Genomic DNA, 27,165 nt, shown 5'->3' with positions numbered 1-27,165 from the left:
AGGGCTCAGCCGGAGTTACAGCGATGAGGGGGAGCGGGACGAGAGGAAGCAGGGAAAGAAAAGAAAGAAGCGTCTGAACTGGCAAATTCTCCTGCGCTGCAAGCCCGAAGAAGCTGTGGTGAGCCCGGGCCCTCGGGGCCCCCTCTCTGCCCCTCTTCTGCATTCTGGTCCCTCCCTCCCCTCCCTGGTCCTCCCTCTCTTTCCCACATCACTTTTTTTTTTTGTTTGTTGTTGTTGTTTTTTTTTCCTTTCCTCCTTGTACCTCTGATACTGAAAAGCCGGTCGAAGAAACTCTCGAAGGCTCGTTTTGAGTTTTAGAGAGCAGGCGTTCTTCATTGCAAGCGCTGGATGCATGGGGGATAGTTTCCACCTCGCGCGCATGCCACAGATTTAGCACAAACAGGTTTATAGACTAAACTAATTGCATATTAATCAGATTAGTATACTATACGTAAAAAACCGATGGCAACTGATTATTCGTAAGCTGCGCCTACATCCGAGTCATGCGCAATGAGGATCCGTTGAGACGAAGGGCTGCTTTTGCAACCACCGACCCATCTGAGTTCTTGCTGCTGTCCTTGAAGTCTTTATTCTTGTCCTTGTTCTTTGATCTTGAAGCTTAACGCAGTTCAATCGCATGTGGTCAGTTTCAGCATTGTTCTCATCTAGCGTCAGGAACATCTAGTCATAAGACAAACAAACTGCAAAACTTATGAATAATACTAGTTAATCACTTGACTACAGTTTTGTAATTATGTACCCCAGCTACCCTTTGTCTACTGTTTCAACCATAATGTTAATATAAGATCATTTATCAGATCTCACTTATACGGTTATCTAGCAGCAACCAGTGTTCCATCAGTCTACCTTCTAAGGATGTTTGTATTGTGAGCTGACCTGTTTACTTGAGTCCTAATATAGGGCACCTGCTAGCCCTCTCCTTTGCTGGAATTCCCTACTCATTTGGTGTTATTCTTTAAATGCTGAAAATACAATTTTGTGATTTTCTTTCCAGATGTGTGTGTCGTAGGGTGTGGTGATGCTAGCATGATGCCCCATCCTGTGGGCAAGCACCCCCTCCATGGGGCAGGCAGTGTGGATTATTGGTGTTGGTCAAGAACCCAGAGTGGAAGTTGCGGTTGCAGATATCCAGTCGAAGGTTTACCTACTGTGGATTACCCTGGGTGGACCCCTGGTGAGGTAAACCTCATGCATGCCCCCCCCCAGCCTGTGCATGTCTTGTGCAACAAATCATTACCACCCCCAGACTATCATCTAACCCACCTCCACGGCGAGTTGTTTTCCCATGCCGATTGGTGAGGGCGTCACCCCCTTTCCCCCCACCGCCGTGTATCCCGAAGTTCCATGTTTCTTGGTGTCATGTGGCTGTGCCCCGTGTAAACGCTGGGGGCGTGGTTTCTGCTGACCTTTGCCTGCTGTGACTGCAGGGGCATCATTGCCCCCCCCCCCAGGCCTGTCCTTGTGGGGCATGGCTGCTCCTGGTCCCCCGTGTATTTCCATTTTTTTGGTGTCTTTGCGCTTTGGGACCCCTGTACCTCTGTTAAGGGAGTCCGTTGGAGACACGCTCAGGGTGACTCTGAATATTGGCTATTCACAGAGAATAATTTATTTTGCAACCACGAGATATTTTGGAGATGGAATTCTTAGGGACTTCTAATTCTGCTTTTTGATTCATGCTATCCAGAAGGTGTTCTGGCAGAAGTTAGGTGGTATGCGCGGTTCTTGCTAGAAAGAAACATAACCCAGAGCGTTTTGGCTTTTTTTATATTAGCAAATTACAAGCACTATCAATTTTGATAACAACACCGCTGTCATTATTTTAATGAGCTAGTTTCTAACATAGTTTGAAGGACATCTATCGCTTTCTATCTACACCCCAAAAATTAAGACTTAATTCCTACCCGTCACATTGCTGATGCAATAGTGGTAGTACAGGAGCAAGTAGTGTCATTTCTGGAGGTGACTTGAGGGGTTACTTTCTCGTTCAGGCTTTGCTGACTGTAATTTCAGCCCCCCTAGGAGAACACGTGTCTCACAGGTCTTGCAAGACGAGGCTTCCTAGGCACGGAGCCTCGCTCGCCCGCACACTACGCGGCGGTACCGCACCGCACCGTCGGTGCTCCATACGGACCCTGCGGTGCGCCCTGCCGGGCACTGCTGTGCACTACGAAGAGGGATCCTTCCACAGGCCGAGAGGCAGGCTCTCTCTTGCCTGCAGCGGGAGGCAGCTGCCGGCCGGCCTTCCATTTCTTCTTCTCTACCTTTCTCTGGCCTCTCCAGCTTCAGCCGCAGCAGCTCCTGCCCACAGCCGGTAAGTGCCCCGCCTGTCCCTTTGTGCTCCCGCGACGCACGGAGAGGGAGGCCGGGCAGAGACAGCCCACGCAAGCTTTCCTTCCCGGCGGCGTTTCCTTACCGGGAGGAAGCAACGAGCGCGGCGGCACCTCCCGCCGGTGCCGCGTTGCCGTTCCCGTCGGACGGCACGTGCAGGACAGGGGCAGCCCCGCGCACTCGCAGCCGCCAAGCTGCAGTACCGCATATTGGTCGCAGGGTGGCAGCGGCGAGCGCTTGGCGCAACACGCCAGCACACATGCGCGGCTCCCCAGCTGCAGTACCGAACTTTGGCCACAAGGTGGCGGAAGAGAGCGCTGACGAAACGCACCACCAGCGCGCATGCGCAGCTCCCAAGCTGCTGCACCGCGTTCTCCTTGCCAGGCAATAGCAGGAGCACCGTAAACCGCACCGCCGCGCATGCGCGGTTGCCGGGACACCGTGTCGCGCTCTGGTTGCTAGGCAACAGCGGCGACAGCCGTAAAAGGCGCAGTACGCATGCGCAGTTGCCGAGACGCCGTGTCGCGCTCTGGTTGCTAGGCAACAGCGGCGACAGCCGTAAAAGGCGCAGTACGCATGTGCAGCTGCCGAGACGTCGTGTCGCGCTCTGGTTGCTAGGCAACAGCGGCAACTGCGGTAAAAGGCACAGCGCGCATGCGCGCTTGCAGAGACGCCGTACAGCGTTTTGGTTGCTATGCAACGGCATCAGTCAGTAAAAGGCGCACTGCGCATGCGCAGTTGCCCACTGCCGTACAGTGTCTTGATTGCTAGGCAACAGCAGCAGCGCCGTAAAGCGCACCACCGCGCATGTGCGCTCTCTGAGACGCCTTACAGCTTTTTGGTTGCTATGCAACGGCAGCCGAGCCGTAAAAGGCGCGCCGCGCATGCGCAGTCGCCCAGCTGCCGTACAGTGTCTTGATTGCTAGGCAACATCGGCGAGCGCCTTAAACCGCTCCACCGCGCATGCGCGGTTGCCTCAGTCGCCGTAGGGCATTTTGGTTGCCATGCAACAGCAGCGGCGCCGTAAAGCGCGCCACCGCGCATGCGCGAACGCCGAGACGCCGTGTCACGCTTTGGTTGCCAGGCAGCAGCGGCGAGTGCCGTAAAAGGCGTTACCGCGCATGCGCGCCTCCCCAGCTGCCGTACCGCCTCCCGGTTGCCAGGCAACAGCAGGGGCCCAGCCACACACCCCACCGCGCATGCGCGCCTCCCAAACGCCAGTTCCCACCTTCGGTCGCCGGGCAGCAGCATTCCCAGTAACAATCCTCTTCTGAGCATCAGCTGATTGAGACATGACTGACAGCTCAGCCCAGCCCAGTAGAGATCAGCCACAGGCAGTAACTACTTACTGGGGGCACAGGGCTTACATTGCCCTGCCCTTTCCCCACTCGCAGCCCGGGCAGTCACCTTCATTGCCTCCCTTCCAAAAAGCACCCGAGTGGCTGGAGCGGTTACAGCAGTCAAGCGCAAACAACAGACAATTCGGGTGGTCGCTTCTGTCCCTGCCCCCCCACCCCATTATCTAGAGAGGAGAAGCAGCGCAGGGAACCTGCAAACGGCAGCGGGGAGGGGGGGTTGCCCTCGACCAAGCCCCAGGGACCGCTGTATCCGTCTGCGCGTGGCATCAGGGTTGCGGGAGGGACAGCAGCCAGTCAACAGATGCTGGCGAGAGAGTTAAAAAAACAAACAAAAAAACAAAAAAACAATAAAAAACCAAAAAACCAACGCCTGGTTCAGGTGACAGCCTGAAGGCAGGCCACAAGAGACCCAAAGCTGCTTCGTGCCAGAGGGGCAGCTCTGTTCAGCAGGAAACAGCGCGTCCCAGCGGACCACAGGCCAGCGGCCGATCTGCAAGTGAGCGATACCCTGGCGATCCTGGGGCTCTGTTGGGGTGGGGCTCCCTTTCCTCACCTCTGTGCTAGCACAACCTCCGCTCTCCTAATCCTGACCCGCACGCAAGGCTTCTTGTGCGGGGCTTGTCTCTTACCGACGAGAGACGTTGCACGGTGTTACTACTTACCGCCCTGCCCTCTGGCGTGCCAAGTAATTAGACGTGAAGCAGGGAAAGCAAAGAGGCGCGTCGGGATATTAAGATGTCCTCAGCAGATGACCCGCAGAGCCCTCGAGGTTCCATCTTGCTCCCTACAGGAGCGCGGCTCCGCACTCCTTGCCGCTCCCGCCAGCAAGCGTCACAATTGCCCTTTGCCTGCCTGCAACGCGCAATACCTGCACGGCCCGAGTACTTGCTGCTTACGGAGCAAGAGGCGCTCGCTATAAAGCGGCAAGGAAGAACAAGGACGGCCCATCAAGATGGCAGGAGGAACGCATGAGAGCCTCCAGGATGAGCCAGGCAGGGGCTTCCGACTCACCTTGTGTCGTGGTTTAATCGCCAGCCAGCAACGAAGCCCCATGCGAGCCGCTTCACTCGCTCCCCCCCGCCCCCAGTGGGATGGGGAGACAATCGGAAGGGTGGAAGTGAGAAAAACTCGTGGCTTGAAACAAAAACAGTTTAATCATTAAAAAGAACAACAACAACAACTTGTAAGGAAAAGAAGAAAAAAAAATGACAGAGAATGGGGTGCAGGCAGCATGCCAGGGGTCTGAAGCCTGACGGATGATGGGGGCGCGGGGGGGGTGGCGTGGAATATGGAGGAGGGGAAGATGGGGGGGGCAGGAGATAGGGGGGAGCAAGGGATGCGGGGGGAAACAACTCGCATGGGTTAAAAAACTCGCGTGGGTGAAGGGGGCGGGCCGGAGCAACGGGGGGCACATGGGGGAGAAACACACACGGGGGGAGGGTAGGTGAGGGGTACAAAGGTGCACGGGGGGGGGACATGGGTGGGGATGACCTACCCCAGGGAGTCCACCCAGGATGATCCACAGCAGGTAACTCACCTGGGATAACAGAGAAATCCACACCAGATAATGCACACTGGGAGGACCCCCAGCAATGCCCCTCAAACTGCCCGTGCTTCACTCCCAATCTTCCCAAAACTGGGGAGTTTATTGCTTTTTCAAAATACTCAGTTTGGGGTGTGTTTCAGTGCTTTTCCCCAACATAAAAAGGGTGATCTTTTGGTTGTGGTTTTGTGCATGAAAACGGGGTGGGTTTTTTGCTTTCCAGCTGCACAAATCCAGGCGGACTTGGCTTTCCCAGGAGTCCCAAATTCGTTTGGTTTTTTTCCATTGCAGACCCAGAATCAGGGGGTTGGGGGGTTGTTCTGGTTTCGGCTGGAATAAAGTTAGTTTTCTTCTGAGTAGCTGGTACAGGGCCATTTTAGATTTAGGATGAGAATAATGTTGACAAACACACCGACGCTTTAGCTGTTGCTAAGCGGTGTTTATACTAAGTCAAGGACCTTCCAGCTTCTCATACCGCCCTGCCAGCGGAGGCTGGGGGTGCCCGAGAAGAGTCGCTGAGCTAAAGGAGGATTCCAGGTAAACAGGTCAGCTCGAAATACACCACCTCCTTTAAAAGTTAAGAGTGATTTGAACCCTTAAAATCAGCATTTAGGCTAATTGATACCATTTTGAACACCTTCTTAGCATACAAGTAAACACTCTTGCCGGCGTTGGAAGACATCTCCTCCCTTCCTTACACCACTGCTGCAGGGAGAGAACCCCGGGAGGCTGCGGGACGAGGTCATACCCAATCAGAATCTACGCTTACGGGCCCACCGCAACAGCTACAGCCCTTGCGCTGCTGCTGCTGCTTTGCATCTTACTTGTTTGGTGAATAAAGCTGAAAGTGAAGTGGAAAACTTCAAAAAGCAAAATGAAAAATAAAGAATAAAGCCTCAATAATTCACTTGACACTAAAAGGGTGTGCCCATGTTTAGGTACATCCAATAAAAATACCACTATTGAAGCAGTAACTCACCAAAACCACCTCAGGACTCGCTGACCCACTAGTTACAAGGCTGCTAATGCTTCCTGGAAACCTGGAAAACACCGGAAGCGACGCCAGTTTGTCCTGTTTTGTCCACGTCTCCTCTTCTTTGACCTTGATTGCTTTTAGTACAGGTGCTAGTGATCTCAGTAAGGTTGTCGAGTACTCCTATAAGATATTTTAAAAACTCATTGGCTGCAAAAAGCATAAAGCTTTTTATCACGAAAACAAAGCCCGTTTCTTCTGAACAGCTGAACTCTTACCAACAGTTTCTTCCCTCTTTTAGTACAAAATTATTTTCCACGGTATCCATTTACTAGTAAGCGCACGGAAACAGAAGATTACATGCTTTCAGGAAGAGGAAATAGACAGAGGGAAGTAAATTTGGCGTAGGCGTAACATGCTCCAGAAACAGACCTTAGTTTTAGCATTCGTATTAAAATATTGCACAGAAAAAATGTGGAAGGAGAGTTGGCACATTCTTAATGTTAACTTTAAAGTCCATACTGCAAGTACCTTTGGAAAAATGCAGACACACTTCGTAGGCGTACCTTGTACTTGCAGACCACTACGGAATCTTTCCATCTGTCTTGTACTTTCACGGCAGAAGAAAGGGCAACCACGGTGAAATGGTGGCAGCTGACATCCACCTGAGAGAGGGGAGGGAAAAAAAAAAAAAAAAAAAAAACCAAAAAAACCCCCAAATTTTAGCATAAAACTGGGTAGGAATCCAAAGCTGCCTTTTTTTTGTGAAGGTTTGTGAAGACAGTACAACTGAGCAGAGCAAAAAGTATTTTTTGCATCCTCTTCGGTACAGTTGTTGACACAGGCCACTAGAGCTTTTGCATTTTTCAGACAACCGTGTGTGGGAGCAGCTCGGAACACTGGCATTTGTTTTCAAGAGCGGACCGTTAGAATTTGTTGTGCTGCGTGTTTGCCAAGCCTTTGAAGAACTAGTTTCACAAGGTCAGGTTGGAGGATGGCCTTGTGTAGGCCTGGGAAGATGTGGCTGAAGACAGTCACGAGTATGTCTATGGAATGTCTTTATCTTTAAACTGTTCTGAGGACTGGCAAACATCCCAGCTGGGCCAGATATGCCCTCCTGTGCTAGTAGTATCGGCTGTGTGCCGTTAGTACTTTCTGGATATTTGCTGAAACATATATAAGTTGGATTCTTTTGTGAAATAAAGGGAATCTTGCACAGAGAGTTTGAGCGCTTAATTGAGTCTCCGCAGATGGTGACCCCGACGTGATCGAGAGAAGAAGCCGGCACGATTAAGAGAAGAAAACGACGTGATTGAGAAAAGAAGAGGTGATTCCCCTTCACTGCGGAGACCATGTCATCTAATGGGGAGAGTTTTGAAGAAGTGGCCACGACTCCGAGAAAATAGGTATCGGCAACCCCCGCGGAACGGGTGAGTTGCGAGATTGCGGTAGCATGGGGCAATCGGTTTCCCAGGAGCATAAGCTCTACTTAAACGTTTTGCAGCAGATTTTACAGGCCTCTGGGTGTAAAATAACAGAGGGACAAATTGCTTCGCTTTTAATATGGGTAAAGGATAATTGTAACTGGTTTCCCACAGAGGGAACTTTTGATAGCGAGGTTTGGGAAAGATTCGGGGAACATTTACAAACACGAAAAACTTTGGCCTTTGGTGTATCAGAAAATTTAATTATGACATGGAGATTTATTTATGCTGCGCTGGTGCATTTAGAGCCGGCAGTGAAAATCATACCAATACAGCCTGATACTGCTTTTGAGGAGACAGTCTGTAAGCTGGCCGCTAATGAGCAGGATTCTGATTCTGGTAATAATTCTTTTGTATCAGGCAGGGTGGACTCTGAAAAAGAGCCGGATTTATATCCCTCATTATCTCCACCACTGCCTGCACTAACAGCGTTAACACACCCACCCCGCCGGCAGGCAGGCAGGCAGGCAGCGGGCGGGCAGCACGGGCTCCGCGGGCTCGCCGACCCTCACCACCGCATACAGGTCCCCGCCGCCCCGCCGCTGCCTCCCGCTGCTTTCGCACCCCCTTCGCCTCCCGGCCGCCACCGTGCCCCACCCACCCACCCACCCCAATCGCCTGGTACTCCCTCTCCAGGGTTTGCAGAACTTAAAACAGAACCTGGCTTTGCTGCGCTGCCTGTATCTCCTTCTCCTACTAATCCCTCTAACTCTGTGCCTCTGTCTAATCCTGTGGCTCCTGCTTTACAGCGGTGCGGAGGAAACATTTATAGTGCCTTCAGCTCCGCCCTTACCAGACTTTGATACTAAATGTGACAATTCACTTAATGATTTGGGAAAAAATACACATAGCTTGATGCAACACTGTCGAGAAAAAGCTCTACAGCAAGGTGATACCATGTTCACTTTTCCTGTTATATACAAACCCCATATTCCACCACAGCATGACGGTTTACCTTATGAAATGATAAAAGAATTACGGAAATTGATTCGTGAAAATGGGTTACACAATTCATTACAATGGGACTAGTGGAAGCAATTGGAGGAACTTATACTATGACTCCTTGGGACTGGAAATTGCTTATGAAAACGGTGTTGACTTCTGCTCAGTATTCTGTATGGCAGTTAGAATATAATGATTTGTCAGTGGAACAAATTATGGACAACTTGTCATTAGGGATAGCTATAGATCAAAACATGTTACAAGGAAGAGGCCCTTACATTACACCTCAGGCACAAGCAGCTTTGCCAAAGCAAGTTTTCGATCAAGCCACTCATATTGCACTCATGGCTATACAACAAGTACCTGAAACTGGGCAAAGTACCACTTCATTTGCCTCTATACGACAGGGCTCTCAGGAACCATATGTATCTTTTATTGATCGCCTTCAAGCTGCGATAACACAGCAGGTAGAAAATCAGGAAGCTGCAAAAGCATTATTATTTCAATTGGCTTATGAGAATGCAAATACGGACTCTCAGGCTGCACTGCAGTCAGTTAAAGGAAGAGCTACTGACATTGGGCAGTATATTAAGATATGTCAAAATATAGGGACAGAAACTCATAGAGCTAACATGTTAGCTGCTGCACCTGTCACAGCAAACTAATGTTCATCAAGTTACTGTGAAATGTTTTGAGTGTGGAAAATTGGGACATATGGCTAAAGCACTGTCCTAAACGACAAAAATCCAAACGTGATAAACCTGTAAGTCACTTCTGCCCTCATCGTAGTAAAGGATATCATTGGGCGAATCAACACAAATCGAAATTTGACAAAGAAGGTAATCTCTTCCAGGGAAACTACAGGAGGGGCGCAAGACCCGGTGCCCCGCAAACCAACAGGGTCTGGAATTCAGTGGAGGCACCACTAACCGATGGGACTGCTACACAAACAGGCATCACACAAAACCCATCTATAACCTCCAGCCCGCAACTACAGGGAGTGCCAGGCTGGATTTGGCAACAGCAGCCGACCTCTTAATAAAAGAACAGAGAATTTATATTGTGGGGACTGCAATATTCGGACCTTTGCCTGATGGCATGTTAGGATTAATAATTGGACGATCTACTGCTACGACGCAGGGAATAATTGTATACCCTGGAGTTATTGATTCAGATTATCAAGGGGAAATTAAAATCATGCTAGCTTCAACGCAAATTCCATGTACAATTCCAGCAAACACAAAAATAGCTCAATTAATATTGCTTCCTTGTTGGGTACCTCAAAACATGCAAAATAATCGAGGCGACAGTAGCTTTGATAGCACCGGGAGTCCTTTTGTATTGTGGTCGCAGGAAATAACACAGCAACAGCCGATTTTAAAATTGCAAATTGAGGGTAGATGGTTTTCGGGATTGCTAGATACCGGAGCAGACGTTTCTATAATATCAAAAAAGGACTGGCCAACTTCGTGGCCGTTGCAAATAGCTCTTTCTACAATTGTTGGTATAGGAGGCACTTGACAGCCCATGCGAAGTGCCAAACTTTTGTCAGTAAAGGGGCCTGAGAACCATGACGCATGGATTCAGCCTTATGTACTTGACTCATCTGTAAATTTGTGGGGCAGAGATTTATTGAAACAATGGCACATTACCCTAACCACAGTCAATTCAAATTTATCCTAAGGGTCACTGATGTAAAACCCCTGCTCAAACTTACGTGGCTAACTTCTGCGCCTGTTTGGGTCGATCAGTGGCCGTTAAAAGAGGACAAATTGATACAAGCACATAAATTAATTCAAGAGCAGTTGCAGCAAGGACACATTGTCACTTCAACTAGTCCATGGAATACACCGATTTTTGTTATTCCCAAAAAGTCGGGAAAATAGCGATTATTGCAGGATTTACGAGCGATAAATGCAGTGTTACAACCGATGGGGATTACCCAGCCGGGAACGCCAAATCCTGCAATGATCCCTAAAGAGTGGGAATTACAAGTAATTGATTTAAAAGACTGCTTCTTCACGATTCCTTTACATCCTGATGATTGTGCATATTTTGCCTTTTCAGTGCCTAGTGTAAATAACGCCGAGCCTATGCAGCGTTATCAGTGGACAGTGCTACCTCAGGGCATGATGAATAGTCCTACTATCTGTCAGATAGTAGTTGCTGCGGCTATTCAACCGAGCCGAGACGCATTTCCAAATGCTATAATATATCATTATATGGATGATATTTTAATTGCAACAGAAACAACACAGTATTTGGAAAGTGTTGTGCAACATCTCGTAAATTCTTTGCACACCTTTGGACTTCAAATTGCTACAGAAAAAATTCAAACGATGCCGCCCTGGAAATATTTATGGTGGATTCTTACGGAAAGAACAGTACAGCCTCAATCATTAAAGTTGCACACAGATATACGAACTCTGAACGATGCTCAGAAATTATTAGGAACAATAAACTGGGTACGACCCATGTTAGGTATAACCACAGAGGAATTAAGTAATCTCTTTAACATTCTGAGAGGTGATCCTGATTTAACATCACCACGGATCTTAACTCCAGCTGCCAAGGAAGAGTTAAATTCAGTTTCCAGCTGCCAAGGAAGAGTTAAATTTAGTTTCACAAAAGATATCTACATTACAGGCCTATAGAAGGGACTTAACTTTACCTGTTGATGTATATGTTATACAAGGTCCAAAACAACCTTTTGCTATTATAGGGCAACATGATAAAGTCGCTCAGAAAATTTTATATTTGGAATGGGTGTTTCTCTCTCACACTTTGAAGAAAACTGTTACACAGCCTTTAGAAATAATTGTGACTGTGGTACAAAAAGCACGGTCACGTACTCAGTGTCTCATTGGTTTTGATCCCGATACCTTGTATCTTCCTTTTTCAAAACAAGATTTTGATTACCTTTTTGTCCAATCACAATCACTGCAAATCGCATTGGCCAACTTCACGAACAATATTTCTTTCTCACTGCCTAAATGTAAGTTACTGCAAAACCTTCACACATTAAACATCAAACCACAGACGATAGTATCCGATACTCCTATTGTTAATGCTCGTACAGTTTTTGTGGATGGCTCTGGAAAAACTGGACGAGGTGTAGTTGCTTGGCTAGATGATGGAGTATGGCACACATCTGTTGTTCTGTTACAAGGTTCCACACAGCGTGTGGAATTACAGGCTGTTTTACATGCTTTATTTCCATCGGAACCACTCAATATTATTTCTGATTCAGAATATGTCATACGTGTTCTACAGCGATTACCAGGATCTTACTTGAAGGAGATAAATGATGAAGACTTATTCAACAAATTTTTGGAATTGCAAACTCTTTTAAATAAAAGAGCTTATCCTTTGTTTATTTGTCACATTAGGTCGCACACTGTGCTGCCAGGACCTTTGACTAAAGGCAATGCCGTGGCTGACTTTTACTGTTGGCACAGTGCAATTCCACTCTGCTGTGGCCTCTCATTCCTTTTTTCACCAAAATGCTGCAGCATTGCAAAAGATGTTTAATTTGACAAATGCACAGGCTAAAGATATAATTCGTTCTTGTCCAGATTGTCAAAGAGTTTCTTCTGATGCAGTGAGCATTGGAGTTAACCCACGTGGTTTACACTCTAATGCCATTTGGCAAAGTGATGTTACACATATATCTGCCTTTGGATCCTTGAAATTTGTGCATGTTTCTATTAATACCTTTTCCTCTTATATTTGTGCTACTGCTCATTCTGGAGGAAGGGCACGTGATGTACAATGACATTGGTCACGATGCTTTGCAATTATGGGGGTTCCTCAAACCATTAAAACTGACAACGGTCCAGGATATGTAGCTAAATCTACTCAATTATTTTTGCAGCAGTGGCAGGTATCCCATGTGACAGGAATTCCACATTCACCTACTGGACAAGCAATAATTGAGTGTGCGCATCATGCTTTAAAGTCCATGTTGCATAAACAAAAAAGGGGGAATATGCCACCACAAGAACAGCTAGATAATGCTATGTTTACTCTGAATTTTTTAAATCGCTCACCAGACTTAATGGCCAGCACAGCGATAGATCGACATTTTAAAATTCCTGATTCTATTTCACAGAGACCTAAAGTACTGTATAAAGATCCTTTTAGTGGACCTGGTTGGAATGGAACTGTGGAACTGATCACTTGGGGGCGAGGGTATGCTTGTGTTCTTCTTCCCCCAGGAACCAAGTGGATTCCAGCTAAACACGTGAAGCCATATCATGAGCTGGCGAAACCACCCGGACAACCCTATCCTGCAGATGAAGACTCTGAATTTGAAGGAGAAGAGACAAATGAGGAGGAAGCAGCACATCGAGAATGAAAAAGCTATCACATAGGGACATTTGAAGAGAATGCAACAACAAGCTAGCGAGATGATGCAACGTGTATCCTACTCCAAAGAATACCTTTTTTAGCATACCTGGCAATAGTGACCAGCAACAGTATTGTAAGAATTCTGATCTTTCTTCTTTGCGGATGGGTTAAAAAATGGGATTTTGGTCCGTGGATGAACACTGGGGGAGAGGTAGATAGCCGAGGAAAACACAGACTGCTGGATGATGACAATATGCCACATGTACAAAGCCCATGAACCAACAGACAGGGTGGCTATGGCTCGTGCAGTGCGCCTGGCCAGCGAGTGCATGCATCATAGGCTCCCTATGTTACAATCGAGGCGAATTTTGGCACCCGCTGGCCACGTGTGCTGAAATCCGCTCCTCTGCAAATGTATAAATACCGGGATTTTTCCGAAGAGCATCGGGCTGGTGTACGGCGAGGCCACCGTTGCCTCCATGGGGACACAAAAAACGTAAAGCTGGCACCTACCGATTGCCGGGCTGAGCTCGTGGCGTAAGACGGCACAAGAATGCATAGAATCACAAAGATTTGGTGATGATATGTACTTCACATCCTTATGTTTTTGTAGGAACTCAATTTCTAGATGTCGCTTTATGTAACCATGCTTTTGAAACTAATCTGAATTAACCTTGGTATTTTAGCTGTTTTACTCATAAGAATATATCTGAACTAAGTCTTACAGTAATCATGCCAATATGATGTCGTGCTGAATTGTGGATCCCTGTGAATATGACAAAATCATGGGAAAGGGAATAAGGATTAAGTCAATTATCAAGGCTTTTAAAGTGGACAATTAGTCACCCAAAACAATTTATAGGATGGCTCATTGCCTTTATAATATCAGCTATCATTATGTGAAATCCGTTCAGACTGCTCACACAGTAGCTAATGTATTAAAAAATGTTACGGCTGAAATAAATACCCAGGTACAAATTGATCAACAATACTAGAATGATTGGATGCTTTGGAAGCAGTGGTAATTTGGCTTGGGCTGTATTGGGTTTGTGTGGCAAGGTTTTGGTAGCGGGAGGTTACAGGGGTGGCTGCTGTGGGGGCTGTTGGAGGTTTTCCCCTGTGTCTGATAGGGCCAGTGCTGTCTGGCTCTAAGATGGACCTGCTGCCGGCCAAAGCCGAGCCAGTCAGTGATAGCGGTAGCACCTCTGCACAGAGGGGAAAAAAGAGGGGGGGGGGGGGGGGGGGGGGGGAAGAGGACAGAAAAAAAATAATAAAAACAAACGGCTGGAGAGGGGGAAGAGAGATGCGTTTGCGGAACACACAGAAATGACAGCTGAAGAGAACATGTAAGAGAAATAACCCTGCAGGCACCAAGGTCAGTGAAGAAGGAGGGGGAGGAAATGCTCCAGGCACCGGAGCAGAGATTCCCCTGCAGCCCGTGGTGAAGACCACAGTGAGATGGGTCGTTCCCCTGCGGTCTATGGAGCTCCATGGTGGAGCAGATCTCCACCTGCAGCCCGGGGAGGACCCCACGCCGGAGCAGGTGGGTGCCTGAAGGAGGCTGGGACCCCGCGGGAAGCCCGTGTTGGAGCAGGCTCCTGGCAGGACCTGCAGATCTGTGGAGAGAGAAGCCCACGGAGCGGGTTTTCTGGCAGGACCTATGACCCCGTGGGGGAACCACGCTGGAGCAGTGTGCTCCTGAAGGACTGCACGCCGTGGAAGGGACCCATGCTGAAGATCTTCGTGGAGGACTGTCTCCCGTGGGAGAGATCCCACGCTGGAACAGGGGAAGAGTGTGATGAGTGCTGCCACTGAGGAGGATGAAGCGACAGAGATAATGTGTAATGAACTAACCGCAAAACCTCATTTCCCGTTCCCCTGTCCAGCTGTGGAGGAGAGAGTGATAGAATAGCTATGGTAGGTGACTGGTGTCCAGCCAGGATCAACTCATCACATAGACAAAATGCATTATAAAATAGAATGAAATTACATTGCAATTGGGAATTTCAAAAACAAGGGCTCTGTGTAACTCCTTTACAAGGGAATGAAAGTGTATGTGATTGGAATTAGGTGAAGGCACATTTGCAAGGTGCATTTGCTACTAATATTGCAGAAGAGACCTAAGACCTTGCACAGATATTACAAGATCAAATGGGAAATATACGAAATTAGCAGAATAAGGTGTTTTTCAAAGAATTGTCTAATAGTGTTAAATGCTTAAATCCAAAAACATGGTTTGAAGGTTTAAATTCGTGTATCTGAATTTATATTGCTATTGGAGGGTTATTAATCATTTGTGTGTTTGCAGCAATCAGAATCACCTGAGGAGCAGTACGAGGATTGCGTCAGTTCGAAGCTAGAGTCCTCGCTGCCTTCCTCGTGAATCTGATGTTCCTAAACAAAAAAGGGGGAGATGTGGGAGCAGCTCGGAACACCTGGCATTTGTTTTCAAGAGTGACCGTTAGAATTTGTTGTGCTGCGTGTTTGCCAAGCCTTTGAAGAACTAGTTTCACAAGGTCAGGTTGGAGGATGGCCTTGTGTAGGCCTGGGAAGATGTGGCTGAAGACAGTCACGAGTATGTCTATGGAATGTCTTTATCTTTAACTGTTCTGAGGACTGGCAAACATCCCAGCTGGGCCAGATACGCCCTCCTGTGCTAGTAGTATTGGCTGTGTGCCATTAGTACTTTCTGGATATTTGCTGAAACATATATAAGTTGGATTCTTTTGTGAAATAAAGGGAATCTTGCACAGAGAGTTTGAGCACTTAATTGAGTCTCCGCAACGTGCCTTTTTTTTTTTTTTTTTTTTTTTTTTTTTGGACTCATTGGTAACTTTAGTTTCACTAGAACTCACTTTCCTAGATACACGCAGGTGACAGACATAGAGACCTGCATACATTTTCTCAAGCCTTAGTATAGCCAAGACTTCATCACCCTATACGTCCCAAGTTGAGTATTTTTGCTAAAGAGCACAGCAACACATCTGTCCTTGTGAACTGCCTCGTTGCAAAAAAGGAATGATTTTTTTCCAGGCCGTTGCTCCAAACGGTCAAGGTCTTTTAAAACCGCAGTTGTGCCACCAAACCCGCTCAGGGTCCCTCCTAGCTTTTGACTGCCCTGAGATTTAACAGGCACACGCTCCATTCCATCTTCCCACAGCAAAAATACGTTAACGCTCTCGGACCCAGAGCGCAACCCTACAGATGTCCGCACACACACACCTTGCTGTTTTGATGAGGAGCCACCGAGCATCCCTGCGAGCACAGCCACACGCGCCAGATCGGTTTCACCTACGCCGCGAGTTACTGGTTTCGGTGAATGTAGTTTCTGACGCTTTAAACCAAAAACCGTATCTCGATGCTTCGCCACAGTAGAAACGACCCATCGCTAGAACGCTACAAAAATGCAGTAACACAAATTGCAAACCCACAGCAGCAACAGCTCCAGAAATATTTAGACCAGGAACAAGGGAGAAAAATGAAACAGCTTCATCTCACACACAGGGGAGCGGCAGGCAGAGAAAAGGGTCGGCATTCTGAGCCCTTACAGAAAACGGGCATTCTCCTTCCATTCCTCAGCCTGTCCGTTAAGGTCTCAATACCGCAACACTACTACAGCAACATCGAGAGTAGGGAACAGCAGCCCTGCCGCTGGACTTGCCATTAACCCATGCTATTTACGTAGCAGGATGCGTACGTAGAGTGACACGTTTTGCCGCACACAACCCTGAACTTCCTGAAAATTTACGTTTACCAAAAAAAAGCCATTTGGAACATATTGCCAAACATTTGGCAATAAAGCTTTGATGCGTTTGACACACGCAAATTTCTGGTCACTTGCTATTTGCTTCCTGTTGCTGCTGCTGTTCTTCCTTCAGAAATTCTACTTGTAGCCAAGTTATTCACTACTGATTCAAGCATTTGCCTTCCTGGTATTACCAGCACATTCACAGAGGCAAGTAACTTAATTGCTCTTCTACAATTATCCAAACGACAATTACAGCCATGAAAGAGAAGGAGAGGTCAGGCAGCAGAAGAGCTCTGCAGGCTGGCACCAGTCAATAATGCACTCTTTAAAAACAAACAACAAAACAAAACCGTGACCCTGTATCCTTTTTTTTTTTTTTCTTTCAGAGCTCATCCCTGCCTCAGCATTTTGTCTTGTCAGAGCATGAAGCGCAGGTGATCCGTACCCTGACGACTTTTGCGTGTGATGAATGCCTGTTCAGAAATAGTCCAGATCTGCTATTGTCTCACCAGACTGGTGTCATTTTTATGGTTTTAATCATCACAACTCAGATTTTATTTACTCACGCATTTGTGAGGAAGCTAATTAACTTTTAGACACTGCCTCTCCTTTTTGGGGGGTGGCGGGGGAGGGGAAATGTGTTAGAGACTGAAAAAAATTATGATTCAGAGCTCCCAACCATGAGGGAGTGGTGGAGAAATCAATGAAAGCAAAGACCAACAGCAGCAACATTAACTGAAAGTTGCTTTAATTCCGATCACGTACTTAAGCGACTCTCCAAGTCTATGCCTCGGTCCGATGAATGACTAGTCCTTTTTTGGAAGGACAAACTTTTCTACTTAAAAGTCCTAGACTGAAGACTCCGCTGAACGGAATGGGGATTGTGCCACAGGACAACATGCCATCAACACTCTTAATGGGGAAGAAGAAAAAAAAAAATCAAATAAAAATCAAGTTTAAGTACCAGTTTCCATCATGTTTCACTCATTACATTTCTACTGGCATCTAGGTGCTCAAAAGTGAACTACAGGGACACCATACATTCCTAAAAATTCAGTTATACATAAAAAAATAAAAGGCTATTTCCAACTTGCCCATAAAATCAGTATGAACAGAAAGAGAAACACTTGACCCTAAAGAAGCTAACAGGCAGTTCTGAATTTACCAGACATGAAATTTCATTCTTTCACCTGAAACAAAAACATATCAAGGGACCAGTTCAGGAACAGGGCACGATCTGTTAACAGCAATTTTTCCATCAGCTTTTCTGCACTAGCAGCAAATTTGCCTTTTCTGTGGGTTTAACGTGGAGCATCTGTAGTGCCCTCGAACTCGCAAGTGTTTCTCTCCGCTCCCCCAGCCCAATACGTGCGATTACCTGAGCAGCAAGCAGAATTAACCACGCGGGATTTTCTTCGTGTGACGCGGAAGGTGACACTGGGAAAAGAGGAGACAAAGAAATGAACCTGTTTGTCACACCCAGCCAACGGTGAAAAGACAGGGGAGGATTCTGCCGGAAGGGCTTTCCACACCCCAGGAGCTCCCACTGGCCGGTTTCTCTCTCCTTTGCCCGGTACCGAGGGGACGACGACACCTCGCCCGCGCCCCCTCACAGGGGGGCTGCCCCAGGAGAGCCGGGGGACCCCCACCTCGCTTCTGCCCGCGGGAACGGACCGGGCGAGACCCTCCACGCAGAGAGAGGAGCGTGGCGTGGATTGCATCCCCGAGGGAAGAGGCCGGGCTCCCCGCCGGCAGAAGGACGGCTCGCCTCCCTGCTGCTCGGAGCTGCTTGCTGCGGACAGCCCTGCCTGCGCCCGGCCGCCCTTCGGCTGTGCTGGGAGCACGGTCCGGCCGACGGACGCTCCAGCTAATCGCGGCTCCTGCTTGTTACAGCCGCAGGTACTTTCACCTCTGGCTAATGCACGCTCCAGACAGCAGACACCCCACCTCGTTCCAGCTCCCGCTTGCTACAGTTCTGGCTCGCTGAAGCCCCAGCTCCGCGCTGAAGCTCCGGCTGATTTCAGCTGCTTCTCCTTACAAGCTCCAGCTATGTGCAACGGCCTGGGCTTTCCATAAGGTTGCGTATCAACTGCTGTCAAAACTGGAGCATTAGGATTAAACGTCAGAGTTACACGCCGTATAAATATTCGTTAGTTTGTGCGATTAATTACTTAACAACTATTCTGAGCAGCGCAGAAAGAAGAGCTGGACTCAAAGAGGGCACGTGGGGTCTGAAAAGCACCTTTCCCCCCACAGACCATCGCAGATGTTGAGTTCGGCCTGCTGCGCGCCGGCCTCCCGAACTTCGGCGTCCGACACCACCAGACCCCCATCTCTGGGGAGGGTCCACGCACCCTGCCCACCCCCTGCTTCCCCCCACAGCCCCCAACACCCTCCCACCCGCCTGCCAAACCAGCCACGCCGGCTTCCACTTTTGGCCCCCACACCAGCGGACTCGGGGCCCGTTTGGGAGCCAAAAACCCCGGCTGCCGAGCCTGTTCTCAAGGCCCAAAAACGCAGGGCTGGACCTCTGTTTCTGGGCCCAAAGCCGCGCAGCTCGGTCTGTTTCCGAGCCCCAAAATCAGCCGCGCGAGCCTGTTGTCAAGCCCCAGGAACAGAAAACTTGTTCTCCATTTCTGACCCTTCAGCGCCCACGGGCGACGCCGAGCGTAGCCACCCCGCAGCCCCGCACCCCCGGGGCCCCATGCGCAGTTTTGGGGAGTGCCCGCGACCTGCAGAGGGCCCAGCCCCACGCCTCTGTGGGGCAGCCCCAGCACAGGCAGGGCATCGCTTCATGATTGCCGTTTCAGGCTTTATTTCCCCGCCATCGCCAGCACGGCCAGGCCCCCACCCCAAACCCCCGAGCCGAAGCACCCCTGCGGGTAGCTGGGCCCAGCCACCCGGAAACAATAAAAGCAAAGAGGGAACAAGACAGAGAACGTGGGGAAAGGCAAGGAGAAGGACGCAGAAACAGAGAGAGCGCGAGAGGGATAGGGAGCAGGACAGAGAGATGGAGCAAGAAAGGAAAAAAGGACAGGAGGCAGAACCAAGGGAAAGAGAGACAAGGACGGGGAGCAGGACAAAGGGACGGAAGAAAAAAAAAATAGCGACGGGCTGCAGGACAGAGATGAAGGGATTAAATAGACACAGGGAGCACGACAGAAGGACAGAGAGACACAAAAGGGACAAAGAGCAGGCCAGCATCGGACGGGAAAAAACCAACTGCAATGGGCAGTGGGAGAGAGATACGGGAAAAGAAAAAATACTGAGGAACAGAAAAAAGAAAGAAGAGACAGCTAGCTGGACAGAGGGGCACAGTTAGAAAGGGCGGGAGAGGGAATGGGGCAGGGAGAGACAGACAGAAAAGGCAGCGAAAGAAAGCAAGGCAGAGGGACAGCACGGCGGGGCGGGGGGGAAGGGACAGGGGTCTGGACAGAGATGGAGAAATGAGCAGCAGGGACAGAGGAAAAGAGACAGAAAGAGGGACAGGGAACATGGCAGAGAAGGACAAATCAGGACAGCGGCACGACGGAGATAAAAAACTGAGACGGTCCTCACGACAGAGAGGAATACGAATATGAGCAGGGAGCAGGACAAAGGGATACAGCGAGAAACGACGGGACAGGAAGCAAGACAGAGCAACAGACAAGAACAATGACAACGAGAGAGAGAGAGAGAGAAAGACGGAGACTGTGAGAAGCACAGGGGGTTGGGGAATTTAGAAAGAGAAGTATCAGGAGCCCTGCAGAGAGAGGGAGGGTGAATAAAAAAGGGGCAGGAAGCAGCACAAAGGGTCAGAGAGAGTAAGAGATGAACAGGAAAGAGGACGGGGACAGTGAGATCCAGAATGACAAAAATAAACAGCAAAGGTGAGCAAGACAAAGGGATAAAGAGAGAAAGTAGGAAGAAGAGAGATAGGAAGGCAGGGACACAGAGAGGCATGTACAGGCACAGAGAGGAAAAGAACGTCAGGGAACAGGCCAGAGAAATTGGGAGGCCGGGAAAGAGGCGGATGCAGATCAGGACAAGGAGATGGAAAAGGAGAAGACAGCGACTGGCTGCAGGACAAAGACGGGGGGCGGTGCGGGGGGAAGAGGGAGAGGGAGCAGGACAAGAACGCAGAGAGAAAAAGGAAGGGGGGCAGTCGAACAAGAGAGAGAAACGGGGAGAGGAAGAGGGAGCAGGACAAGAGAATAGACAGAAGAGAAGAGGTACAGGGAAGCAAAAAAAAACAAACACAAAAAAAACCCCAAACATCACAGCAGCATGGGAAAGCGAGGGGGCCAGGAGAGGGGGAGGGAGGGACCGGGACGCACAAGAGGAGCGACAGGGCCCTGAGGGCCCAGGACTCACCAGCTCTCACTCTTGGAGCTGCCAGGAGACCTTGCCAGCTCAGACGCTTCTTTCTCCTTCTCTCCTCCCTTCCTCTTCTGTAACTCCAGTCGCTTGGCTGTCCTCCACATAACGGAACACATGAGTGTCTCACAGCTCTTACGAGATCAGGCCTCCTAGACATGTAGCCTCGCTCGCTCACTACGTGGCCGTACCCCGCTGCTGGTCATGCATACGGACCCTGGCGGTCTGACCTGCTGTGGACTACGAGGAGGGATCCTTCCACACCCGGAGAGGCAGGCTCTCTTTTGCCTGCAGCAGGAGGCAGCTGCCAGCCAGACAGCCTTCCGTTTCTTCTTCTTTACCTTTCTGTGGCCTCTCCAGCTTCAGCAGCTCCTGCCCACAGCCAGTAAGCGCTCCGCCTGTCCCTCTGCACTCCCACGCCACGAGGAGAGGGAGGCCAGGCAGAGACAGCCCACGCAAGCCTGAGGCTGCTGCAGTCAATGGCATCCCCGGGGGACGAACGGACAACCGCACCCACAGCCTGGCCTCTGGGAGAGGGAAAGAGGCAGCAGTGACCGTTATTACCGCAGCTCGACCCCGGCCGGAGCCCCCTCCTTCCGCAGGGGCTTCCGCAGACGCCGCTCGTTCCCCGCGCCGCTGCTAGCGGCACCCACGTTAAGGGAGACTCGAGAACACCGCAGGGCCGGCTTGCTGCCCTCACGACAGGGCTCGGGGGCTGCCTGCGGCCACAGCACAGGCTTCAGGGGAGGGGCTGGAGCTGGGGGCAGCCGCACGGGCCGAGCGGGGCCGGGGGAGCTCTGGCGACTCGGGGAGGCGCCCGCTGGCCGCGCCTGGGGGGTGCGCGCCTCCGTCCCCTCTTCCCTTCTACCGGCGGCTCTCGGGGAACTCCCCGGCGCTGCCCTGGCCCGGCTCGCCTCCGGCGGACCGGGAGCCTGCCGCGGCAGCCGCCTCGCAGCTTCCCGGCCCGGCAGCCCCGGGCGGCCAGCGGGCAGGAGGCACCCCTCGCCCCCGCCGGAGGGGATCGCTCGCCTCACCCGCAGTCCCGGCGCTCGCCCGCTGCCGCCGAGACCCGCGCCCTGGGCGCCGACACGCTGCTCCCTGAGACCGCGCATGCGCCGGCCGCCGACGGCGCGCCGAAGGGGCCACAGCCGCCGCGCGAACGCCGGGCTGCCGTACCGAACTTTGGCCACAAGGCGGCAGCAGCGGAGGCGGCGGCGCTGCTGCGCACCCGTGCGGTGCCGGCGCTGCCGTTCCGCGCTTTGCGCGCCGAGCGCCGGCCGACACTGCGCGCGTGGGGCGGCAGCGGCGTTTCCTCACCGGGAGGCAGCAGCGAGCGCGGCGGCACCAGCTCGCAGGCACCGCGGCATCGCATTGCCGTTACCGGCGGACGGCAGCGTGGAGCGCGGGGATGCCTCCGCACATCTGCGGCGCCCGCTTGCAGTACCGCGCTTCGTTCGCCAGACGGCGGCAGTGAGCACGGGCGGGAGGCCCCCCGCGCGATGTGGCCGAGACGATTCACCGCTGGCAGATGACTACAGCTCCCAGCACGTCCGGGACGGCCGATATGAGGAGACTACGCATCATCCCGGTTCGCTGCACAGACCGACACGGGCGACTGGCAGCTCCGTGCCGAAAGACTACATCTCCCGGCATGCCCTGCGGACCGGCGCGGCCGACCAGCATAGACTCCTAGAATCATTTAGGTTGGAAAGGACCTTCAAGATCACCGAGTGCAGCCAGCAGCTGGTTCCCTGAAGACTATCGTGCCCAGCGTGCTGCGGGCGGCTGCCTTCTGTGGCGTTTAACCCTACGGGGACGCCGTCCCGTACGCCCTCCTTCCCCTACCAGCACCCGCGGGACCCGGCCATTCCTGCGGAGGCCAGCTCGCAGGGCTGGGACTCCCAGCACCACCACCGGCTCCCGTTCGGGCTCGATGCTTCCCCATCTGCCCCACACCTCCGCACGACCTGCAAGCGCTCCAGCCTCCCCACCCACCCGACCCTCGTTGGGACTTTCCCCGGGACGGCGCTTTTGCAGGGCGCCAATCTCACCCAGGTGTTTCCCCAGCACTGCTCCTGCCCCACAGCGAGCCCCAGCACTCAGGCAGCCCCGCATGTCTACGTGTGGCCTCCCCACTGTCCCGGCACACCAGCTTTCCCCCAGCCCCTCAGGTTCTGGGCCACCCACGACCCCGGTGCCACACACTCCCCTCCTCGGCCCCAGTATGGGTCTTCCTGGATTCGGTCGCTGCGCGCCCCTGCCCGCCCTCCCGCTTTGTGCCACCTTCCCTGAGATGTTCCCGGTCGCGGGGACCCCCCGGCCCCATTCACCTGTTCCGCGGTTGCAGCCTCAGTCCTGGTCCCAGCATGTAACGCTCAGCACTGGCTTTGTTGTCCTGGACCTGCCTGGTGCGGTGATGGGAACACCACACTCGTGGCAGTAGCTCAGCTCAGCAGCCTCACGGGACGCGGGCGTCATCGCCGTCGGCCGTACTGGCCACACCAGAGGCTGGTCATCCCTAGGCCCTTGGCCCACAGCTGCATCCCACAGAGAACATGGGCTACTGCCAGCAACCCCATTGGGGGCAGCTGTGGCTACTGGGACAGCAGAGGGGACAGCAGAGGTGTGCCCCAGCTCCTGAGGGCAGCTTGCCAAAAGCTAAAGGGAGAGTCCTGGGATGCACAGGAAGGGAAAAGGGGATGAGAACAAAGGGAGCGAGCTCTGGAGTGCAATGGCGGGGCCGGGGCAGGGGGAACATCAGCAGATGCCAAGGAAAACATAGGACTCTGGGGGCACAGAAAGACAAAGGGGAGGGTCCTGGGCCTCACAGGAAGGAAAAGAGCTGACCCTAGAGCACACCAAAAAAGCACTGGCAAAACTCTGGGATGGGAGGAAAGCTAAACAGGAGGCATCGTGGCATACTGTATGACAAACATGGGGCCTTGGGGCACACAGAAGGGCTTAAGGGCAACCTAAAATACAAATTCAGGAGTTCAGAGGGCTCCAGGGCACAGCCAAATACAAATTGGTGCACACCAAAAAGGTCGTGCCACATGCCACGGGGCTTAGTGTGGCTGATAGGAAGTGGCCTGCAGCCACCACCAGACCCTATGGAAACGCCCTCTCTCAGCAGTGCTTGCGCTGGCCCCAGCCTTTCACAGTATTTTGCATGCTGTATGTGGTTCCCCCAATTCGGGGACCCTGGAAGAGGAGGCCTCGGTGACCGTGTTGGGAATGAAGAGCTCACAACCTGTATTCCTTCAGATCCTCCTCGCTATCCCCTCTGTCCAGGCTTGCCCCAGACCACACAGCCCAGAACAGCCCTTGCCATGCTCCGGCCTCACTTGGTCCTCACCTGCCCAACACACAGGGTTCTCCCCCCGCTAACTTGCACCGACTCAGCCTAAGGACCCTGTGGCCAAGGCCTGCTTCCAGGCAGGCTTGTGTGCTTGTCTTCCTGCAGCTCCAGAATGTCTGCATCTGCAAGAGCAAGGGTGCATGCACAGGCCTAGAATGGGTTCCGTTGTATTTTACTACTGGTGTGCTCTATTCCCACTCAGACCTTCATATGTGCAAACCTAACCCAAAAATCTCTTAGCCCTTAGCAACTTCAGTCACTTAGAGCACTTAGGTTTTTCCCCTCAAAACTTAGTTGCTCTTTCCTTGCTTGTTGTTACACCTCCTTGGCACTTTCTGTACATTCTTCCTTAAAACAACATGACTAAAATCAACAAAATGGGTCAAGCAGCTGCTCTTCAAGTTGGTGGCTCTGGGAGGATTATCCTATAAACGAATCGAACTACTAAGGTCATTGGACAATTCTAGTTTTAGAGCACTTTTCCGAAGCTTTAACTGTGGTTCCCTGCTAGATTATGTGATAAAAAGCTTGTCTCTGTAAACTCAAAGTTGCACAGAGGCACTAGGCCAGGTAAGGCACCTCAGTGACCCAGTTAGAGAAACAGAGCCCCTGCCCTGGCTCCTCCCAGAGCTGTCCCTGCAGAGCCATCAGCCCCATGGTATGGGTGACACTCATTATGATGAGTAGCTGGGAGAGGCTTTCCGGAGCACCGTACAGACTGAGGAAGGTTCCTGCCTAAGGATATGCAACCCCTTATGGGATGCAAGGGAAGAGCATTTGGGGACTGCGCAGGATGTGCTATGGTATGTTTACTGGATGAAGCAAAGATGGGGAAGGGGAGGTATCAGAGTAGTTTGGGGAGGAACAAGCATGGGAAAATGGAGGGACAAGGAGATAAAAAAAGGGCTGGTGGCATGCAAATAGGTTGCTGGTCAGTAGGATTGTCTGGCCATGCCCTGTGCCGGATCAGCATAGGCTGTCCTGTCTTCTCATTAAACTCCATTTCTAGCTATTTTTGTGAGTGAAAGGTTCTCTGCTTTTGTGTGCGTGTGTGTGTGTGTAGGTTTGAGTGCCCGCAACTGAAGTCATATTACAGGTCATAGGGTCCCGTGTGTCTGTGGTGCCAGCGACTGGAGAGACCCAAACGAGGAAAATTAAGTGCCAGCAACTATAGTCAGAGCACGGGTCATAAGGCCCTTTGCCAGCTGGTGCCAACAACTGGAGGAAGTGAAGGTGTGTATGTTACAAAGCCAGATTAGCCAGTGTGTAGGTTGAGTGGCTTGGGAGCCAGGTACATGTGTATGTCTAAAAGGGTGAGGCACCTGGAGGAGCTGGCTATCACAGGGACCGGGACACTTGTTTGCATGAGTTTGCATCTCTGTGTGGGAAGAAAGCGGGGAGAGCAAGAATCCAGTGCCAGCTACTGGATAGACCGTGTGTCTAAGGCCAGCTGCTGGCAGATTGACAGCGTGTGTGCATGTGCGCAAGTGAGAGGGGGACTGGAGACCCAGGCTCCAACTACAGGACAGACTGAGTGTCTAAGCCCAGCTACTGGAGGGACTCACCTTCTACATATGCTATATATTTCCTGCTAACGGGCCCGCATCCTGATCAGCCAGAGGGGAACAGGATGAGGCCATTAGTTCTCTTTGTGTTTTTGTGAGTGTTCAATGTTGCTGCCCATGTTGATCTGTGTGGCTGGCATATATAAGTTGTATTTGCATGTTTGCATGTGCCTGGGAACACATGCCCAGCCCCACTACTAGCTGGACCCAGGGGCATGGAGCTGCAACAGTTCAGCAACTCCCTGACACCTGGGAATTAACCTAGGTGTTTGTGACTCCCTCCAGAAGGTTTGCCATTTGCACCCCACCCCATAGCTTGGGGTAGAAAGGACTGCCAGGTCTTTAACCAGGAAAGAGATTTGTGCTGCTGGCCACAGTCCTGGAGCCACAAAAGGCACTGACCTCATTGGGATTATCATTTTGCTCAGAGACTTTTTGCCCAATGTTGTGCTGGTGAAAGCAGGCAAGTGGAAACTTATGTGTGGTGTTTCCAAGCTAAATGAGCAGAGGAGCATAGGAAATTTGAGGTGGTTGTGCTGGCTAAACCACTTAAATGTGTGCTTGTGGGTGTTTGCTACAGTCCTAAGATGTCAGTATTGCTGGGAATCGGAATCATTATAGAATCACAGAATGGCTTGGGTTGGAAGGGACCTTAAAGATCATCTAGTTCCAACCCCCATGCCATGGGCAGGGACACCTTCTTCCACTAGACCAGGTTGCTCAGAAATGTAGGCCTGGTCCCTGAGGGACAGATATGTGAACACAGTTAAGTTTCCCAATATGCAGATAAGCACTTTTTATTTCTGAACGGTCTTTGTCCATAGGTTTTGGTTGAGGGGGTCTATTACCGTCTTAGGGATAGCTGACTGTGCTTTGCTTTAACACACTGCTCTGGGGCACAAGGGCCACCCTCATGTTAAAGTGCTGAATACAACTTCAGTGGCTGCAACTGCTGTAAATTAGATCTTGTATCTTGCTCTTTTCAGTGTTTCTCAGTGTTTAAAATAACAGTATCAGGAACAAAAGTGCAACAGACACTTCATCTCCTACCACCAACAGACAGCTAATAGCATCTTAAGTGAGAGATACATTTATGCAGACAATTTGTTAAAAATGTGCCTTCTTCCATCACTGAAGCC

At 51.0% G+C, this 27,165-nt stretch overlaps 1 protein-coding gene across 1 annotated transcript; it reads right to left on the bottom strand.

Annotated features, from left to right (window-relative positions):
- Nucleotides 1–5,674: 5,674 nt before the first annotated feature.
- On the bottom strand, nt 5,675–23,218 carry LOC121232718. Its single transcript, XM_041121092.1, has 4 exons — nt 22,933–23,218; nt 22,138–22,415; nt 6,790–6,888; nt 5,675–6,091 (listed from the first exon to the last, which is right to left on the bottom strand). The coding sequence occupies exons 1-4, from the start codon at nt 23,216–23,218 to the stop codon at nt 6,071–6,073; spliced, it is 684 nt and encodes a 227-aa protein (XP_040977026.1). The 3' UTR covers nt 5,675–6,070.
- Between the last annotated feature and the right edge of the window lie 3,947 nt (nt 23,219–27,165).

Source organism: Aquila chrysaetos, chromosome Z (genome assembly GCF_900496995.4).
Source record: "Aquila chrysaetos chrysaetos chromosome Z, bAquChr1.4, whole genome shotgun sequence".
NCBI classification, from domain to species: domain Eukaryota; kingdom Metazoa; phylum Chordata; class Aves; order Accipitriformes; family Accipitridae; genus Aquila; species Aquila chrysaetos.
The sequence above is the reverse complement of the archived record's forward strand: the minus strand, read 5'-3'. Positions and strand labels throughout refer to the sequence as shown.